The sequence below is a fragment of the Procambarus clarkii genome, chromosome 93 (assembly GCF_040958095.1).
Source record: "Procambarus clarkii isolate CNS0578487 chromosome 93, FALCON_Pclarkii_2.0, whole genome shotgun sequence".
NCBI lineage: Eukaryota > Metazoa > Arthropoda > Malacostraca > Decapoda > Cambaridae > Procambarus > Procambarus clarkii.
Window position 1 is genome coordinate 5,409,801 of NC_091242.1, and position 22,693 is coordinate 5,432,493.

General features: G+C 41.3%; 1 protein-coding gene across 1 annotated transcript in view; it reads right to left on the reverse strand.

Moving 5' to 3' along the window:
• Klp31E (kinesin-like protein 31E) overlaps nucleotides 1-22,693 on the reverse strand; it is a gene marked incomplete in the record, with an annotated part of 248,841 nt that overhangs the window by 8,899 nt on the left and 217,249 nt on the right. The window contains 4 exon segments of the mRNA XM_069319410.1: nucleotides 11,007-11,399; nucleotides 14,139-14,293; nucleotides 18,702-18,863; nucleotides 20,360-20,555. Of these exon segments, the coding sequence (XP_069175511.1) occupies nucleotides 11,007-11,399; nucleotides 14,139-14,293; nucleotides 18,702-18,863; nucleotides 20,360-20,555 (906 nt within the window).

The window sequence follows — 22,693 nt, forward strand, 5'->3', positions numbered from 1 at the left end:
TTGTCACATTCACCATGATGCATTCACCATGTCACATTAGATGCAATATGAACACAATGTACAAGATAGTGTAGTGAATAGACAAAGTTAATGAAGTCTTCTCCCAGTGAGACAACAGAACATGGGGTTACAGGTGGAAATTGGAAATACACGTGACAAAAGAAATGTAAGGAAATACTTATATGCAATAAGAGGGATAAAAAACCAGCGTTGAATGTAATGAAACGCCATTTTCTGGGTGAGACCCGGAGGCTCCCCGGAGCTTTACCGGCTGATATGCTAATGTCAGACTTTGGCATCAGTCATGTGTATGGAGTTCTAGGGCCTACCGGGGACCACAAGCCAGAACCTGGCCCCCTCAGAGAGGCAAGGGGAGCAATGGCCTATAGAAACCCCCGTGTGGTTGGAAGCATTCTATGTCTGCCATCGACCGGGTCAAGCATCCAGAAAGGTAAGCATTCCAAAACAAACCCCTATTCTGGTGAAAATTGCTACCTAAGCCGAACTAGTGAATAGAACTCTTCAACAGAAAACACGGAAACTAGTATGACGTCATACGTCACCGCGCCGCTGTCTGCGCAGCTCCCCCCTCCCCGGGAGGGGGAAGGGGGAGCCCCAGACCTCCCACGCCGGCTATCCACCCATCAGTTCTGAGGCTGGATGTCAAAACACGCGAAAAACGCCGACCGGAGGGAGGGAGGGTTGCCGGGGAGCCTCCGGGTCTCACCCAGAAAATGGCGTTTCATTACATTCAACGCTGGTTTTCTGGGGGGAGCCCCGTCGGCTCCCCGGAGCTAACTACCCACAGAGGAAGGTCAAAGGGACAAAACCGGGAGGCGGACACCACGCACCCCCCAAGGAGGCGAGACAACCGGCAGCAAACGCCAACCCAAGGCGCCACAGCCCCGAAAATCCCGGGAACAACACGAGAACCACGAGCAGCAAGGCCCCTGCACGAACACCAAAAATCCATGCCCGAAAGACTGCAAGGCCACGTCGCCCAGACGGCAGCGAGAGCAGCGAAGCCACGAACGCCACAGGCATGAGGGAAGAACACAGGCAGCTTAGCCGCAAGAACACGGCTGACCACCCGGGACACCATCACCCGCGAACCGGGAAGAACAGAACCGGATCAACGCAAAACGCGCTCCGGACCCAAACGCCGTGGCACGCAAACAACAGCAGAGGGCCGCCACTGAACACAAAAACGACACACCCCCGGCCCGACCAACAAAGCACCAACAAACCCTGGACCCCTCCAGAATGCAGCAGCCCCACCCCGCGCCAGAAAAGATGGAGACTGCTGCCATCAAACAACCAAAACGCTAAAACCGAAGGAGCAAGAAAACACAGCGAACCGACCCCCAGAGGCAAAGGCCCAAAGGAAAGAGCCGACGAAAAAACACACCGGAACCGAAGGGGCACTACCAACCGAGGAGAAGACAGAGCACGCTGACCAGAGACCAGGATGGTGCAAGCGGCGCACGAACAGGCCGGAGGTGAAATGACGCACAAGACAGCTGACTAACGGTGCAGAAGCAACACCAAGACCGAAAGCAAGCTGAAGCGGCTCCGCCTGCGCCGCACGAAAAGAGGCGACAGTATGTGGCAAGACGACGGCCCCCAACCCCCACTAGAAAACCAAGCCGAGAGTAAACCAAGCCAACAAGAAGGACCCACCGAAGAAGGGACAGGAAAAGGAAGGACCGCCAAAATACCCCATACTGCCGCCAAGAAAGCACACAGGTGGGACACCTACCACGAAGCCACCCGACCACCAACCGGAGGCGAGACCACGAGGCAGAACATAAGCAGCCCCGACAAGGCCCCCCCGAGCCCAGGAAAAAGGCGGAGCCGCGAGAAGATCTCGGGCGCGACCACCGAAACCCAGGCGGCACAAGGAGATGGAACGTCTGCCGAACAGAAAAACTCCGAAGCATGCAAGCCCGCCAGGAGTTCAGAAACGACGGGTCCGACGCGAGACATCGCAAGAACCCCCCCAAAAATAAAACAACAACAACCGGCAGGGCAAGCTAGGAAAACCAAAGAAGGCGGAAGGGTCGCCGCCAGAACAGGACCCGAACCAAGGGGCACGAACAACTGCAACAGACCGAGACAAAGAAGCACATCACAGGACACAGGCTGACCAACGCCTAAGAACACACGCAGAACATTCCTGCTGCAGAAGAGGCAGGAAGAAAGAGCAGAAGCACAAAAAAAAAAAAAAAAACCCAGGAGAACAACCAGGGGTGGACAATCAGGCAGGGACAAAAACCCCACGCAATCCCCAGGCACAAAACGGCAGCAAAGCGCCACTCCACAACCGGACACAGGAACAAGGACACGCCACCGTGAAACACGGTACCAATGCTCACGTGCAGCAGCAGCAGCAACAGGCACCACTGCAACATGCAACATGTAAATAGCAACTCCCCTCTGCAAAGGCAGAGAACGGAGCAGGCAGACCCCAGACAGGGCCAACGGAGACACGACAAAACCCTGCAGGCCCAGAAACCTGCACCAGGCGACCGACGGCGGAGAAACCCCGCTCGATACCTGCTGGATGAGGTACTGGGAGCTCTTTTACACCTCAAGCCCGGCCCAAGGTCAGGCCAGACCGGCCAGAGGATGGCCCACCAGGCAGCTGCTAGGAGCAGTCCACCGGCCCACATACCCCCACAACCAGGACGGGCCGGAACTGCCATACGAAAACAAGCCAGTGCGCCCTGGAAGTCCACGGACGAACCAGCAAGAAGGCTTATGCTCGCAAGTAGGTCGTGTAACAAGCACAGACCACTGATGGTAATACAGTGTTCCCCAAAAGTGCCAATAGCACCACTGCACTCCACTGGTACTATCCCGCAAGTTCTACCAGATAGGCGGGACCCAAGAGCCAGAGCTCAAATCCTGCAAGCACAGCCAGGAGCCTCACCAGGTGAGTACAGAACCAACCCTACAACCCCCACACCTCACAACATTAAAAAAGGAGGGTCCCCTGAACGACTCCAGCATGGGTTGGACATGCACATGAGGGGGACAGGAAGGGGTGATAAAGGGACAGTCACTGGTGTGCGAACGGTCTCAGTCGTACAAAATTATACCTAAATAAAGACAGGTATATGAACACCGCCGCATCCAGCGCCCAGCCAAAAGACGCCAGACCGCAGAAACTCACCTGGCGAATGGTGGCTCGAACTTGACACGACTCAACCGTGCCCAGAAGAACTAGGGAGCACCGCCAGGTGAAGACGCCAGAGCCGGACCCGCAGGAGAACAGGGAGAGGCGAAGGAGGCGGTCCACACCCATGACACAGAAAACCGCGGTGTCCTCCCCACAACTGGGAACCAGGACACCCCTGGCGCAAAGGGGCACATACCGCAGCCAGGGAGAAGAACGAGAGGCGAAGCACTGTAGCAAAAAAGGGCGCAAAACCCCAGCACTGAACCATCGCCCAGACCAAAACAAACTCCACGGCGCATGCGCATAACACGCTGGCCGAACCGCACACCCTCCCTGCGGGAAGGCGCCAGCCAGGACTAGTGCACGAGAAAAAGAGCCAAAAGAGGAAGCAGGAACAATAAAACCGGCCAAAGAAGCAAAGAGCCCAAAAAAAGGGAACCCAAACGGGCGACAAGTAGCCCAAACGGGCGACAAGTAGCCCAAACGGCCGACAAGTAGCCCAACCGGGCGACAAGTAGCCCAACCGGGCGACAAGTAGCCCAACAGGGCGACAAGGAGCCCAACAGGGCGACAAGGAGCCCAACAGGGCGACAAGGAGCCCAACAGGGCGACAAGGAGCCCAACAGGGCGACAAGGAGCCCAACAGGGCGACAAGGAGCCCAACAGGGCGACAAGTACTAGGAGCCGACAGACGTTCCAATAATGCGGGAAGTAGCGAAAAACCTTCCCGTACCCTCGAGAACACAGAAGCCAACACTAGTCCCGAAGGCACACGAAGGCGCAGGCGCACCCGAGATCAAAAGTCACGCAGAACCCCATCGAACGGGGAAACATGACAAAAACACCGTCCCAAAAAGCGGGGGAGGAAACATCCACCCACAGGACGGAACCAACCGACTCAAAGGCCAAGGAACCGAGCCCGGGGAGGGGCCGACGTCCAACAGCACGTACGGCGAGTGGGGAGGAAAGACCCCACTCCGCGTAACCACAAGCCCCGCCGAGAGGGGGATAAAACCCCCCACGGGGTCTAACGGGGCCAAGGCCCCCCCAAGTCAGCCCCTCCCCAGCCCCGGGAACCTACACGACAGGCCCCGGGGCCGAGCCGTTCCCCCAAAGCCCCGGCCGTACCAGAAAACCGGGGCAGCCGTGAAAACACTAAGGAAGGGAGCCCACTGGCAGACTCATACAACACGGCTGGAGGAACAGGCCCAAATGCCCCCGTCACTACCCCGGAAGGGGAATTCCCCGAGACTGCCCGAGTCTCAACACCACCAAACACCCCGCCCTGAACCTACAGACGGTAAGGAACCGGATACAGGCAGGAAGGGTGAACCAGGGGAAAACGAAATACAACGGGGCAGCCCCGGGGCTCCCGGGGAGGAAACCACGAGAACGTTGCCACCACCAAGGCTCAAGTGCAACGCCCCTGCTGCCCGCACCCGCTTTGTTAGCACAACTGGGTAACCGAGCCACAACGAGCAACCAAACTCGCAGGACACCGGGTCGAAGGTGTCACCGACCCCACAGGCAGCAGACGGAGGCAAAACAGAGAGTCACCCAGAGACAAAAGGTGAGAGCAACCCTCAAACTCGCTGGAAGCGAGGGGGGGGCTCTGGGGTCACATCCATCGGACCCGCGCGCCCCCAGGGGTTTCCCAGGGTCCCGAGCGTTTACTTTAAGAGGACTCGCGCTCAGGTAATCCCAGGCAGGGTACTGCTAACCGGCACCCAAGCTACCAAACAACTTTCTAAGAGCTGAACCCCCGGGACGTGTACACTCACGGGGACCTAGCAGGGGGTACCACCAGAAATACTCAGAACACAAGGGACACAAGGGGCAAGAACGAAGGCAGACCCCCCCACCAGGTATATAAACAAAAGAAAAAGAAAACCCCGCAAGAGGACAGCGTACCCAAGCGGAACAGAGCCGGCCGCTATGATTGGTAAAGACAAGCTGCACAGTACCCCGCGCCCCACCAGTGCAAACACTGCCCCTTACTCTAAGGCGAACAAGGGAGACAGAACACCCGAGCACACAAAGAGCGGCCGAAAACCAAGCGGTAAACGGCCAAGCAGGGGCAGGACCCAAGGAACTTGTGGAAGGTGGCCCCAAGCCCCAAGGGCAGTACTTACAGGGCACCTAGGGAAGGGAACCCTAGGCGCATGCAGCCCGAGTACTGAAGAATCACACCCGGCTCACGCACCACCTAGAAAACAGACACCACACTCTAGGTACAGTGCTGAAACAACCACTGGAGCCGGAGCACATAACCATTGCCTATAGCATCAGCCGAAGAACTGGTGGGTGGATAGCCGGCGTGGGAGGTCTGGGGCTCCCCCTTCCCCCTCCCGGGGAGGGGGGAGCTGCGCAGACAGCGGCGCGGTGACGTATGACGTCATACTAGTTTCCGTGTTTTCTGTTGAAGAGTTCTATTCACTAGTTCGGCTTAGGTAGCAATTTTCACCAGAATAGGGGTTTGTTTTGGAATGCTTACCTTTCTGGATGCTTGACCCGGTCGATGGCAGACATAGAATGCTTCCAACCACACGGGGGTTTCTATAGGCCATTGCTCCCCTTGCCTCTCTGAGGGGGCCAGGTTCTGGCTCGTGGTCCCCGGTAGGCCCTAGAACTCCATACACATGACTGATGCCAAAGTCTGACATTAGCATATCAGCCGGTAAAGCTCCGGGGAGCCGACGGGGCTCCCCCCAGAAAAATTAAATAAACTTGAGACATATGATGGATCAACCATTATTCATGCAATATATTTTAAGTGTAGCCTAACCTAAACCTGTATTCATAACAAAATTAAAAATAGGTAATGGCCTAAACAAGTAAAACAATATAAATAGCCATGAACAACACATTCAAGTGAAAGCAAACTGCATATTCACACACAGGTGACATGGCAACTAAACACACTCTTATATGCATATCCAGCATACACTTACTCTTGGACAAAGACCAAAAGAATCATACAAATATAATAATGCATATATATGAAATATAATACTCAATAGGAGAATAACCACTGGTGAGACACTAACCAAACCAGCACATAAAAGGTAACACTATCATTGTTACATAATCCAGACATAACTGCATATGCACACCAGAAAATAGAATCACTGCACAAGGCAATTTATAAGTAACAAAACAAAATTACTGAACTCAATTATTTTGGCCTCTGCCAGCCTAAAATGCATACGGGAACTATCAGAAAAAATGTTAGGGAGCCGAATCTGAGAATATTGTCAACACGTGCAGATGCTAAAACCAGTGGCAATTGGGTGTAGCAGAAAGGTAAACCAACTTGCAATTAACATAGCTCCTTGGAGATCTCTGATGTAAAATAGAGCTTGGAAAGTTTTTTGAGTAGTTGAACAAGGCATTTTGAGCTCACTCTTGGAATTCAGATTTCTCTAGTCCTGCCTTGCACAAGTATAACCCAAAAAGGAAAATGTGAAAAAATCCCTGTTAGGCCTGTATGATAATGTTGATATACTGTACTGCTAACTGTGCAGTGTTCTGGCCCTTGTAACAACAGGGACTTGCCTTAGAGGCAACCTAGTTAATTCAGCTCAGGAATCTAATATTTCCCATTGTTTAAATTCTGATTAATGAGCAGAAGGCACAGTTTACCTTAATTAAATAGTGATTAATGTGAACATGAATACACTGTGTGCTAACCACTGTGGGCTTGGTTTCCTTAGTGTAGAAAACCAACTCTACACTAAGGAAACCAACATAGGAATGTGCCTCATTGCCAAGAGTGACTGCCCAGACAGGTACAAGAGGAGTGTTTGTCAATGCTTACGTCGACCGTGCTCTCAGCCACAGCTCAGATTGGAAGCAAGTCGATGAAGAACTCTGTAGGGTAAGGCAGGTCCTAGTCAACAACGGCTTCTCTAACGGTTTCGTTGAAGACATCATAAATAGAAAGGTGAAATGCCATGCGACCTCTGAAGAGTCAACCAACACAACACTTGTACCCCCTATTAAACAATTTTACAGGAACTTCTTTTCAACGGCTCATAAGAACATAAGAACAAAATAATAAAGGTAACTGCAGAAGGCCTATTGGCCCATACAAGGCAGCTCCTATTTATAACCACCCAATCCCACTCATATACATGTCCAACCCACGTCCATAAAACAGTGGAAAGGGTCCTGAAAGATAATGTTGATAGGAACGTTATCCCTACAGACAAAAATCAGAAAATACAGTTGACAATTTATTATAAAACCAAAAAAACAGCCTATCTACTCATGAAAAACTTTCCAGATACCAAGCAGAACGCCTTAAAGGAGACCAACGTCGTCTATGCCTTTAAATGCCCACTTGGGGACTGTAAGCTCCAAAGAACTCGGTATATAGGCAAGACAACAACGTCTCTTTCCAGGCGATTAACAATGCATAAGCAACAGGGCTCCATCTAGGAACATATAATCTCTTCTCACAACCAAACCATCACAAGAGATATCATAACAAACAACACAGAAATCATCGATAGGTACAGAGATAGCAGGCGACTCGATATCAGTGAGGCATAACACATCAAAAAGTCAACACCAGCAATCAACAGCCAATTAATGCACAACTATATTCTACCCACTTCAAGACCCCGAACCAATATGGAAGCAGCAAGAGGAAGTATGAGCCAATAGGCCTTCTGCAGTTCTCATATCCAATTTATACCCATTGTTCCATGTTCTGTCTTGTGTTCGTCATAAGTTTGTTCACCTCACCCAAAACTTTGTACCATATCACCTCACCCAAAATGAGTATAAGTTCGATGAATCTATGTGTAAACTAAGTCTTTGAAAATGTAATAAGCAGTATGAAACGCATTCAGGCGTCAGACAAAAAATTAATTTTGGAGAATTGATATTTTTATTAACACCGACAGTGAAGAAAAACATAAGAAATATTGAGAAAATTCGTGTTAGAATTATTAATCTTACCTTTTCGGTCAGTATGTATGTATGTATGTGTATGTATGTATGTGTATGTATGTATGTATGTATGTATGTATGTATGTATGTATGTGTGTGTGTGTGTGTGTGTGTGTGTGTGTGTGTGTGTGTGTGTGTGTGTGTGTGTATATATATATATATATATATATATATATATATATATATATATATATATATATATGTCGTACCTAGTAGCCAGAACTCACTTATCAGCCTACTATGCAAGGCCCAATTTGACTAATAAGCCAAGTTTTCATGAATTAATTGTTTTTCGACTACCTAACCTACCTAACCTAACTTTTTTGGCTACCTAACCTAACCTATAAAGATAGGTTAGGTTAGGTTAGGTAGGGTTGGTTAGGTTTGGTCATATATCTACGTTAATTTAAACTCCAATAAAAAAAAATTGACCTCATACATTATGAAATGGGTAGATTTATCACTTCATAAGAAAAAAAATAGAGAAAATAAAATAATTCAGGAAAACTTGGCTTATTAGGCAAATCGGGCCTTGCATAGTAGGCTGACAAGTGCGTTCTGGCTATTAGGTACGACATACATACATACATACATACATTATATATATATATATATATATATATATATATATATATATATATATATATATATATATGTCGTACCTAGTAGCCAGAACGCACTTCTCAGCCTACTATGCAAGGCCCGATTTGCCTAATAAGCCAAGTTTTCCGGAATTAATATATTTTCTATAATTTTTTTCTTATGAAATGATATGACCGAACCTAACCAACCCTACCTAACCTAACCTAACCTATCTTTATTGGTTAGGTTAGTTTAGGTAGCTGAAAAAGTTAGGTTAGGTTAGGTTAGGTAGGTTAGGTAGCCGAAAAACAATTAATTCATGAAAACTTGGCTTATTAGGCAAATCGGGCCTTGAATAGTAGGCAGAGAAGTGCGTTCTGGCTACTAGGTACGACATATATATATATATATATATATATATATATATATATATATATATATATGTATATATATATATATATATATATATATATATATATATATATATATATATATATATATATATACACACATATACATACATACATACATACACAAACACACAAAAGTTTCCTGTCCCCCAACTAATACACAAAATTGAAAAATAATATGCATCTTTGTTTGGTCTACTCCATTTTTATGGAAAGGGAGTTAGAAATATAGCTATAAAAGACAAATGTTTATGACAACAATTTGATGACTTCATCCTTATAGAAACTCTTATTCTTTAGTAGATGGCCAATACAAAATCTTTCCCAAGTATTTCAAGTCCTTCTTGTGTTAAAATGACTCGTGAACAAGCATCTCAATCTATCAATCAATTTTACATTTTGGTATGGCTATCATAAAGATGAAGTTCAGCTTGCTTGCACTGCAATGCAAGAAGGAATAATTAAGGAAGTACTTAAGATAAAACAATGGAAAAATTATTAATGAAAAAAAAAAGAAATGCAGGAATAATGAAAATTGAGCAGACCAAATAGCACTTCAATTTTGTGTAGCCAAAGAAAAGGACCATGACTGGTGTATAGGGGTAACCAGATCCAGTTTATTTCCCTAATGTTAGTGTGTCAAGGGGCCACCAAGACCAACTGGTAAACCGACATGCTGTCTCTTCTCGATGTGTTTTGTTCTATAGATACAATAAATAATTAGAATAATAATTATTTCTAATTATTATAATAATTATTATAATAATTTTGGTGCTCTGTATTGAAACCATGCCAAGTGATGATTTAAAAAGAGTAGTCAGGTATAACTCAAATGTATTGAACATTATATTTATCATTATAATTAACAAAAATACACTTAGAAGCCTATATTTTGTGCGAAACCACACGGATAAAAATCAGTGTAACAATGTCGCTACTCACGCAGAATTTTGTCGTGAATAATTTAGATTTGAGGTGCTAAGAGAAGTGAGGGACCTTCTACCCAGTCGGGGAGAAGTGGATTCTTGTCGATCATATGACTTGCGACTAAGAATTGGTGATGCTTTGTCAGGTCGATTGGACATCAGATTCCTGTAAGCCAAGCCAGCCCAAGCCGAGCCAGAGGTTAGTGTACACTCCGCTATTCTGCTGCTGGTTAGTCTCCGGGTTAATTTAATTAATCTTTAGTTTTGGACAGTGAAGCTCAATTTCCAATTTATTTCATCTCACTCAGTGTGATGTAATTGAATGATTTTGTTGCATGTGATTACAGATTGGCACTGTGATGCTGGCTTGACCCAATATTATGCAGAAATGCATTGTAGCACAACTGCATTTGTGGACATGAACAGATATTTCTAACAAATAAGAAAAATGTAAGTAAAATAAAAGCTAAAAACAAAAAACAAGCTCAATGTAACACTGAAAACTACGTAATTAATATTTTTATTTTTAAGTAATATATTAATTAAAATATAGCTTTCACAGTCACAAAACCAAAACTAAATGCTATCAGAAAACAAAAATGATATGCATAGTATGAATTTATAGTCTCAGATACTCTCTTCTCAAAAAGGGAGAGATGATGAATTATTCATTAACTTCAGTAACAAGAGCATCAGCTTTAAATTTAAAATACTGTAATAAATTAACATTAAACATATCTAAGTCTCTTTAAGGGCCCAATTTTTCAATTCAAAATATTTCTGAATACAGATTTGTATTTGATAACTAAATAAAAAACTAAGCATATCTGTTAATGATTAACAAAATTACATTATTTCCAACCAGTATATTAGTACCAACTAAAAACTTTCCATACATGACAAGCAAAGTACCAAGAAGATTTGTATAAGAAATCTAGGAACTGAACTTACTTAAGAGCATTTGGAGCTGATGTTACTCTAGGTACAGCTCTCTGACTGCCAGACGGTGGAGGCATTAGCAGACCATCGTCACTTAAAACTCCTTCCAAACTGGTTGCCATACGATCCATTCCCAAACTTGAAGACATTCGATCTGGGATCGATCGATCTGAACTAACACGCTCCACAGCTAATCGTTCCAGTGACACAATAGGCATTGCGCCAACAATGGTTCCTGCTGGTGTGGTGTTCGCGCTGACGTCGGTGCCACTTGCATTCCCATTCTTCTCTGAGCCATTGGTGAATAACATATCCTCTGTGGTGGCAGTTTTGCGCCGCGCTTTGTCCCGCCTTTTTAAGGAATCGGAGGAGAAGACTAGCGAAGTGGCAGATGATTCCATCAGGCTGTGAGGGGTAGGGGAAGGAGGAAGGGCAAGGATAGGGATAGGACATAAGGAAAAGAACAGCAAAAAAAAACAGGTGGCACAGAAAAATTACATTACAAAAGACAAACCAAGGAATACAGACCATGGAAGTTATAAAAGGAACAAGATACAAATTAAACAATTTTAAAGTGAAGCCACATGCATGGTGTTACAGTTTAGAGGGGTTAGAAGAATTGCACAAACAGTAAGGATCGAGAATTTGGCACAGATAATGGTTAATCCAGATAAGGAATAGGTAACATGTAAGACATGCACCACAAGGATAAATAAGGAATAAATAGCAGTAACAATACAATGCATGCAGGTTTTGGATCAAGGTTGTTGGAAGGGAAGTGGGATGGGTGAGGGAGAGAAAATGGAAGAGGGAGAGATAGAAGAGTCTTCATCACTAAACATGCTGACGCCACTATTACTAGAATTCTCTCCCAATTTTAAATTTGCAAATGCAGTAGTTGATGGAAAAGGTGTAGGGTTGCAAGTAGCCCCTGTATTTTCAAGTCATGGCTATCACACTCATTTTTATCAGAGCTGTCACCCTTTGACTATAGCATGCTTCATGCATGCTCTCTTCAGCATAGTTTATAATATAACCTGCTGTTAGCCTTTTTCACACGTGCCTTTCACCAATACCTTGTGGTGACCCAATCTGCACGCTACTCTATATATCAGGAAACTATAGATATCACTAATGCAATAAGTTCTTCCACTAAAACATCTATCATATGCACTATAGCAAGTGAGATGAGTAACAGGCAGGTATTTTCATCTAAAAGCTCTTCAAGTGGAGGGAAATGGCTAGAAGCATACAAAAAGTAAACAAAATGAAAATAAAATTAAAATCAAAGAGTGGAGTAAGGTTTATCAGGAATGAAGGAATGGGGGTCTGGGGTCATACACTGTACTGCTACTGAAAGCTACAGAACACTGTCTAGATTTTGCCCATCAAATCAGGATTCCCACACTACTTATGGCACACATAAACAGGTTTTGTAAAACCCTTTCAAAATCAAAAGCTATATTGGTACATGTTAGTTTGTTCTGTAAACTGATTCAATTTGATTTCTGCCAGATAATTCACTGTAGAGCATAACTACATTTTCAAGATCTTCCTTACAATAACCATTAGCAGTTTATATCTAAAACAAAAAAATTTATATAATGACAATAGGATAAATATTAATAATATTCTAGTATTATGCAGCATATTATAAATATTCATCCTTAAGTCAAAATCTAAAACTAAATTTGTTAGGCAGTATGAAAATCACAGTCTATACTGTATGTGTGTGTAATAAAATATAAATATATATATATATATATATATATATATATATATATATATATATATATATATATATATATATATATATATATATATATATATATATATATATATATATATATATATATATATATATATATATATATATATATATATATATATATATATATATTTATATATTTATTTTTACACACGAACACATACATATATACATATACTGTACAGTATATATTAGTATTACTGATGTCTTGTTTCCTCCGAGAACTCCACTCCTCTTGAGGGGGAAGGCCACATGAAGAATCTCCCCTTAATACTTCAGTCTTATGTGTTAAATACACATGTACCCATTAACTTAGTTCTATATAACAATACGTGAAAATAAATTGTCTGTGAAAATGCAGATAAAGAAACATGAGATGTGAAGGCAAAAGGAAAAAAATAACTAATTTGAATAACCATTAGTGTGAGGTACAGGTGGATACAATAGAGCAGAGTGATATAAAGCTGGATACAATAGAGCAGTGATATATATATAGCTGGATACAACAGAGCAAGGTGATGTAAAGCTGGATACAATAGAGCAGAGTGATATATATAGCTGGATACAAAAGAGCAAGGTGAAGTAAAGGTGGATACAATAAAGCAGGGTGATGTAAAGGTGGATACAATAAAGCAGGGTGATGTAAACGTGGATACAATAGAGCAAGGTAGTGTAAAGCTGGATACAATAGAGCACAGTGATGTAGAGATGGATACAATAGAGCAGAGTGATATATGTAGCTGGATACAACAGAGCAAGGTGATGTAAAGGTGGATACAATAGAGCAAGGTGATGTAAAGGTGAATACAATAGAGCAAGGTGAAGTAAAGGTGGATACAATAGAGCAGGGTGATGTAAAGGTGGATACAATAGAGCAAGGTGATGTAAAGGTGGATACAATAGAGCAAGATGATGTAAAGGTGGATACAATAGAGCAAGATGATGTAAAGGTGGATACAATAGAGCAAGGTGATGTAAAGGTGGATATAATAGAGCAGGGTGATGTAGAGGTGGATACAATGAAGCAGACAATCTAGTAGAAGAGAAATGTGAGTATAGCCAAAGAATAGTTAATGAATGAAATGGTACCCAAGTTTACATCCTTTTTAACTGTGCTTTTATTGGAGTAGCAAAGAAAATTGGTTTACTAAAACTTGCATAAAAACACAGCATAACTTTAAAATATTTTTTGCATCGTGGAGAGTGCAGTATCTTTTAAGTAATTCATACCTATTCTTCCTCCAGTTAAAAATATTCTAATAATCTAATTATGTTTGGGTAACTAAATGCTAATTGAATTTTAAGCCAATACTGTATATTCTTAATTATCTGTAAAGCCTTAATATTTAAGCACTTTTTAGATACAAGTTTCTTACCCATCTGTTGGAGAATTTGATCGAGATGACTCTGTGGATGCTGGTGTGTTGTCCTCTGCCGCCACAAGTGATGACATTAAACTGTACACCTCAAGATCCTTGTCACCGAGCACATGTGCTAAGAGCTGCTCTTGAACACTTGTAGTTTGTTCCATCTGTTTTGTATTCAAAATAATGTTTACAATTTACAAATTCTTATCAGCAAAGATTTTGCAAGGTAAATTAAAGTTAATTAACCACTGTGCTGCTCGGGCTCCAAATATGGCACCCCCCTTGTGCGCAGGAAATAAATTCTTGGCAAAAAAATTTTTTTCTTCTAATACTGGTATTATTAAAATACAGTCTCTGATCATGGTAAACTAAAAATATTGCATGTGACATACTTTAGCCGTGAAGTTGGGCAAATTATGGGCACTGAGTGATGGAGCACTCGGGGTCAGTCAGCTCCATCACCCCGTGGGGCGGCAGTTACAGCGAATTTAATGTTTCACAATTATTTTGATGTTTCTTCTCAGTTTTTTGCTGTTATATTATTGAAAAGTGTGTAATTTGTGGAATTTATATAGTTAAAAATGTGGAACATCGCTATGCTCAAAATTATGGGGTTCATATATGTGACATATATATTATATTCTACGATCCATCAAACAGTGTTTTTGCTGTTATTACACTATATACACACACATTGTATATACCCCTCTACATATGTGTTCATCATAATGAACTACTAAGTTGGTGTGGTGAGCCCAAAAAGCAAGAGTAAGCTGCCACATCCAGCCAGCCCTCCCTTACTCCTCCAACACCTTACTCGCCAGCATTCCTCCTCCCACCATACTGTTATTGCTTTTATTACACTATTTACACACGTTATGTATAAGTATCTGCATGTTGTATTCACCATAACTATACAACTAAGCTGGTATTGTGTCCAAACAGAACAGTGACCACCATACACTGCATGACAAGTCACACTGCATGACAAATCACACAGCAGACGATGCCGCTATGAGTAGGATGCAACCTTCCCCACCAAAATGGTTCCTCCCATCATACTTCTGTTGCTGTTATTACACTATATGCACCCATTATATATAAGTACAGTATCTACATTTGTGTTCACCAAAGCAAACCACTAAGCTTGTATGGTGAGCCCAAACAAGAGTGGCTGCCAAACACAGTGACGCTACCTCGATTCCCTCCCTCCCTCACCAAAATTCCTCCTCCCACCCCTATACAACGCACAGCGCTAATTATCACCACAATCCTTCTATTATCACAATCCTGGTCACTAAATCCTGTAAATGAATAATTGATTACAAGTTTATTTTGTAAAGGAACATAAGAAGTCATTTGAAGATTCCTAGATGGACGAAATAATGCTGTGGTGCTGTGGCTAACGGTGTGAACATCATGAACAGCATTGATTCACTGATATTTGAACATTGTACACAGTCATTATTACACTCAGGCACTTCTGTAATACTATCATGGATAAATAATACCAGTTACTTAAATATTTTGACATTATTAGGTGATGCTGTGGTCACAAGCTGAACAGCAGTGCTGTGAGTTCATGCTGCATGCGCCAGCCTTGGTTGCTCAGTCAGTACTGAGGCTCTCACACCCGGGAATGTTGCCCATGATTTTTTTTTAAATGGCGTCTGTTTACAAGAGCCCTGAGAAAGCTGATATGAACCCCATGTAGCGACAGGAGTTTTGAATCATACGCTATACCTATATGATCCCTGAGGCACGTTGCACACCACCCATCGAGCAAATACAGGTGCTTTGCACAGTGCAGTGGTTAACAATAGCATTTTGTATGTTGAAATCAACTTAATTAAGAAAGGTAATCTGTTTAAACAGCTTATTGTGCAGTACTCCATATAAATACATTTTTGTGACAAAAACAACTTTAGGAAGTCCCTAAAATTTGAGATGAATTTTTATGAGTAAAACTATATAACACACCTTATTACTGTCATCTACCCTGACAGATGGTTTCAACATCTGCAATAAACTTTATTTTTGGAGACCACTCCAGGCACACCCAATATTTATCTATATGTCTAGCTCCATAATAAACAAGTAATATAACTGTCCAATGAAACTGCTTGAAGAAGCTATTTCATAGGTTAAAACTTTACTGATGAGTTAATTATTTTATCTAAAAAAACAAAATGTACTGTATGTGACAATATGACAATAACAACTCCCACTTGTTCTATAAATTATAACTGAGGTTACTATCACTATCTCTGACACTTTGTTCATCTCAGGAACAATCACCCTTCAAGAAGCTGGTTATGGTCATGAGACCACAACCACCCCTTTGAGTTGGTTATGGTCATGAGACCACAACCACTCTTATGAGTTGTGAATGTCTATTTGAAATGAGTTGTTTGCATGCTTGGTTTATTTTTAATTTGTTTTGACAATATTAGATTCGTGAAACCAATTCATCTTACACCAATCATTTTTTTTTTAACTTGGATTAGTCTGTCTCTTTCTTAGGTAACATCCCGGCTTCCTAAGAGACACTAAGTACTCCAGCTTGAGTTAATGCAACTTTTCGTTTCTGATACAGTAGAAGTCCCGTTCAGAGTGTATCCACAGAGTTATGCAAGAGGAAAGCAAATGTCTTAAGAATTTATAATTTGTCACTGAATGACCATCATAAGGTACACAGCTCCATGCTTAAATACTACCTCCAAGCAATACTTAGAATCAAAGAGGTCACCTGGTATTGCTTTGCTAATGCTAACTACCATCTGCTATTTGAGTGGCAATACTGGTCATGTACATAAGGCCAGCCATTGTTCCCAACTCCCTTTCTTCAGAAGTTTCCCATACGTAACTCCTTTTTTGTTGGTAACAAACCTCTACTTAAGTGACTTCATTCACCCAGAGACATTTTCTTGAGCTGTGAATGCTTCTTTTAAGATTTCACTGTCTGCATGTCTTGAGCTTTACAAAGCTGATACAGGCAGAGTTTTCTTGTGTTAGATAAGGATTGTGTTTAGCTGGGTTTATCATTCTTGTATAAAGTTGGCTCTTCCTTACCATGAACCTTTAAGGACTTGGTCCTGAGCCTATTAATTTAGGCTGCTCACAAACATTCAAGAACTAATTCAGTTGTACCATCATTGTGTGCATTAGTGAACTGATTATTTTTATGGGTTTTGCATGTCAAGTTTTATGTGACTTTTTTTTAATTTTTTTCCTTGTATTCAGCCTTCGCCTTTTCTAGTCTGTAGCTGACAACATTATGTAAGTGCATGATGAGAACAAAATGTCTAGTAACCAGAGGTCTTTTTAAAACTTGCTTTAGGGTGTAGTTTTCTGGGACCCCACTCCCCCCTCCTAGATTCTACGTCATTTGTTCTTTCAAGTGTTTCAGCCACAGAACTTAATTTAGAAATGTATTGGGTTGTGCATGGTGCCATTTTACATGGTACCAAGCAATGTGTTTTTTATTGATGATCATCCCTACTGACTTAGCACTCATATTGGATGCTCGGCCATTTTCACCTTCAGGTTTCGACAGTGACCCTACTTAATCTTCCTGGAGCATACCTGGAGAGGGTTCTGGGAGTTCTTCTACTCCTCGAGCCCAGCCTGAAGACAGGCTTGACTTATAATAACTTGGTCCAACAGGCTGTTGCTTGGAACGGCCCGCAGGCTCACATATCCACTACAGAGTGCAGTCTACACCAACCACTGAAGTGGTTGAAGTGTCGGAAGGGAGGCTAGTTCCCAACTAGCCTCCCACTTGTATAGGTTCTTATATACACTTATGGACCAACCAACCACCTGGTTGGTCCGACACTTCTTGCAAGAACCTATATAAGTGCCTCTTGAACACATCCACCTTTGTTCCAGCAATATTTCTAATGCTTGCTGGTAGGGTGTTGAACACCTGTGGACCTCTGATGTTCAGACAGTGTTCTCTGAATTTGCCATTTAAAACTGACTTCCAGAGAACTAAATATATTTCATGGGTGAACTAGCCTCCCTTCCTGGATATATATACAGGTTGTCCACACTGTGTGTGGAATTGGACACTTATATTTTTGCATCATAGCATCTCTGTAGTATTTTGCACATTATGAATTGTATCTGTGATCAAAAAGTGGCTGGAATACCGAGTAATAATAATCAGATAGGCATTATATTAAGTGACAAAATGTGAGCTTTGGGACATCTCTGAAATTCAACCCTATTTTTTCCTATATCATTAGCTCCAATTTTATAAATCTAAATTATCATCACTGTTTTTTAAGAATGATATCCATGTGCAACTCATGTATACTGTATATATAAAGCTACTGTACTGCATATGCGAATACTCTGTTAGATACACATAACTAAGAGTGAGGTTTTATCCATGTGGTCACCCATCCAGATACTCTCAAGATCTAATGGTACCTAACCTGACTGACCAAGCAACAAACATCATTCTCAGTGCAGCAATAATGGTGCAAGTCTTTCTATACGTATTACGGATTAATTCCATTAAAATAAAGATATTATTTTTAATATTTAAGACTACAGTGTACTCACTTGTTTCATTTTGCCTTCCAGTTCTGATATTGCTGCTTGCCTCTGTGCTGCAATAGTAGCTTGGTTAACCGTCATGCTGATCAGCTTGTTAATGAGGTAGTGAGATTCTTCTGTACCTAATCCAGCAGTCATAGTGTCTGTATGAAGCAGTTCTGACTGCTCCTATTGAAACATTACAAAATGGTAGAGCAAGGTCAAATCCAGCAAGAAATTTTAACATTTTAATCCAACAAACTATATTAACAAGAAAATGTATTCAGATTATAAACAAGAATATCTAGACAGAGTATGGACAAATTGCATCACATCAGTTAAGGAACAGACTACTGTCTCCTACCAATATTCTCATTACAAGTTTTCTTAATAAACAAAGACTCATCTGGGAGCAGTACAATTGTCCACAAATACTGAAGTGACAGATACATTGAATATTCACAATCAGAAATAAATGTCTACAGTAGATATGTTTTAATCGTAGCCAACGAAAGAGGTAACTCGATAATGGCATATATGAACAAAATGGTATAATGCATACAAGTGATGAAATATTTAGAGTGCGCTTTAACGAATACAAGAAATATAATAAGTATAGTACAGTACAAGAAATAAAATGAGTTTAGCCTGGTGTAATAAGCCACGGCTGCTATAGGAAGAGAGGAGGTAGACCTGTTAATTCCACCCCACATTATTTTTCTGCATACCTTTATTGTCTAACTTCCTTTACTTACTTCCTTTCTTCTCTTCACATGTCTGAGTTACTGATTTGTGCCTCATGCACAACATATTTGCAGATATACTTCACTGTAGTAATGGTACTAAATATGTCCTTCACAAGTCGATGAATGTTGATCTTGAATTGCCCAATACTACAACAATTTTTAGCCTCGCTTGCTGCATTATAAGCTTCTACTTTGTGGAGGATCTAACTGTTTTGTAATCTGCCTTCATTCTGCCTTGTCATCTCTCTTCTGCTGATTTTGTTTAGTTTGTAAATGAAGATGGATTTTACCTCTACATCACTACCTACTGGTTCCATTCCCCACTGACTTGTTAATACATCTCCTCTTAACACTTCCCTCTATACCATTGGCAATAAATTTAACCAACTATCCTTCTTTCAATAGAGTCATCCTCTCCTATACTCTAAATAAATACTTTGCTTCTGTATTTACTAAAGAACTTGAAATCATATCTACCAAATCTATGCAAGTGGTGAAGAGGACATGTTGACTAGTTTAATGGTTACCAGGGAAGAAGTTATTAACGAAATATAAATTAAAACCCAACAAGTCCCAGGATCAGATAAAGTATTTACCAAAGTCCTTAAAGATTGTAAAGATGAGCTAAATGGGCCTTTGTGTTTTATATTTAATCAATCATTAGAATTGAGCAGAGTACCAGAATCATGGAGGGTGATTTTTAAGAGAGAGAAAGATGAGAGAATTCAACTCTAAACATGATACACAATTTACCATTCAAGCAGTTATGCAACCATTTCTTTCACAGAGAGTAGGATGACAAACAATTATGGTACAGAAGTACAGTGTACTGTACAACATTTATAAATATATCAGTTGATATTAGACACACTTTTACAATGTTCAACTGACTGCTCACCATGAATATGTCCATACTCATGACTAAGTTGAGTGACTTACCTTACTTTCCTCCATACTCATTATATTCTCCTGGCACTCTTGAATGTTTTCATGTATGTAATCAATGTTTGCTTTGAGAGCTTCCACCTGGTCATTTAAATCATTATATGCAGTTCGATCTGTTGGATCTGCTCTTTCACGTTTCCTCATAACACGCTCTAGTTGCCGACTTAGAGACTCTCGTTCTTTAAGCCACCTATGTTGAAAAAAATATACATGTTTGACTATATATATACCAATTTAATTAGTGAAATTAAAACTTTAAGGCGAGTACACTCGAGATAAAGAACCTGAAAGTAAACATAGGAAGGTAAATTTGCTAATTTCTATAATATAGATGGCCTACAATTTGCAAGGTTTGGTGTTACATAGGTAAACATTTGTATATCAAGTGTCAAAATGTACGGAAAAATTTTGATAGCACACGAGATGAATGTGACTTAATATTAATTAACCCTAAATCTTGTATGTACTGAATTCTCATAAGTTTACTGGACTCCTGCACTTGCCATATTCACTGATTTCACTACTGTATATTAATTTCATTATATTTTTCACTATATTGTAAGCATTCTGAACATCATTATGTGCTATACGTGTGACAAAGTGGATGAAGCAATGTTCAAAAGATATTTTTTGATTTGTGTTAAAAAGTGAACTTTTGGAGAACAAATCCTTATTTTTTATCTAAACTTTTGGAGGTTCTGGAAATGTAGCCCATATTTCTGCCATTTTTCATATACTGTTTTTATTTTTATTTATTTAATTATACAGTACAGTATGTACAGTTCTTACATTTTTGTAAAGCCACTAGTATGCATAGTGTTTTGGGCAGGTCCTTAATCCTAATTTTCCCCCCAGAATATGACCCGCCAAATTGTTTAACAACCATGTACCCAATCACTGCTGGGTGAACAGAGGCTACAGTTAAAGAGTGGCACCTAGTAAATCCTCCCTCGCCAGAATACGAACCCATGCCAGGTGTTTTACCACTGTGCCATAGGTACTGCTTCTGTACTGTAAGAGCGCACTTACCCAGACCCCGATAAACCTAGCCCTTTCAGTAATCTGAACAAAATCGAGTCCAAGTTTTGTCTGGCAAACTTCCCCAAACTCAAACAGATATTTAGGTTACAGAGAGTTTCGACCAGGTTACTGAATGACATCGGGAGACTTATGCTTCCCAAAAGAAGCCTTAACAGCTGGCAGTCAAAACTGACTTTGCAAATCTACCCTAAACATGTGAATCTATGTTTATTGTGAGTGCAGATACGAATTATGTTGGATGTGGTACAAAAACATTTGTGAATATTTTCATTATTGGAACTTCCCGGTAAGAACTCCTGCTAATCCAGAAGTCTGGCTAACTCAGAGAGGAATGGGTTCCATATGATCCAGATTAGTGAGCATCATCAGTATTTTACTGTACCTTTAAGTTTAATTCAGTATTTTTAATAATGTGGGTTTTACAGGGTCATAACACTGGTGCAAATTGAAGGCCACCTGACTGCTTGTAATTACTGCAGATACAAAGAGCAGAAAGGCTATCAGCCAATATTCTGGAATGTCTTTTCAGAGCCTAAGACATTAGAACACAACACAAGCAACTATAGTTCCAGATCACATAGGTAAAGAAATTCTAATGTAAATGCAAATATACTGAGAAAATATTGTTGGGACTGGGAATCGAGCAAAAATTACAGTAAATATGAAATACACTAGATTCTGAATTAAAATCATGCCAAAATACATAAATTTGCTTCTAAGATTGTAATATAATTGTCATGGAATTCTGATCCAGTTTTTAATGTATTTGGCTATATAGAATAATCAACAACTAGATTCTAGTCACGTTCCAAAGTCGTGTATAATTTTGAACAGAAGTGAAAATGTAAATAACTTCACAAAATAATATACTTACCTTATGAACTATGTTAAGACTATTATACAGTTAAGTAAAGAGATCAAAAGCAAACACTACCACCATAATGTTGTTTACAATCCTAACTTTATTACAGTATAGTCAACTGGTAGCAAATACAACTACTGATGAATGTATTTATTTTACAGTAACTTACCCTACTTGTATCCTTTTCAGTGATATAATCAAAAGGAAACCACTTAAAATTACTGCATGCTTTAACATTTGTAATGCAACTTCCATATGTAGTTCTGTATCTCATGAAGACAAGTCTTTTATTTTTGACTGCTAACTTGCAGTGATGATGAAAAGAAGAGGCAAGTGCATCCAGGAAAGGTCCCAAAATGCCATAGAAAGAATAGAATGATGATGGAAGATTATGCAGTATATTGATAGGGCTACCTGAAGGCTTT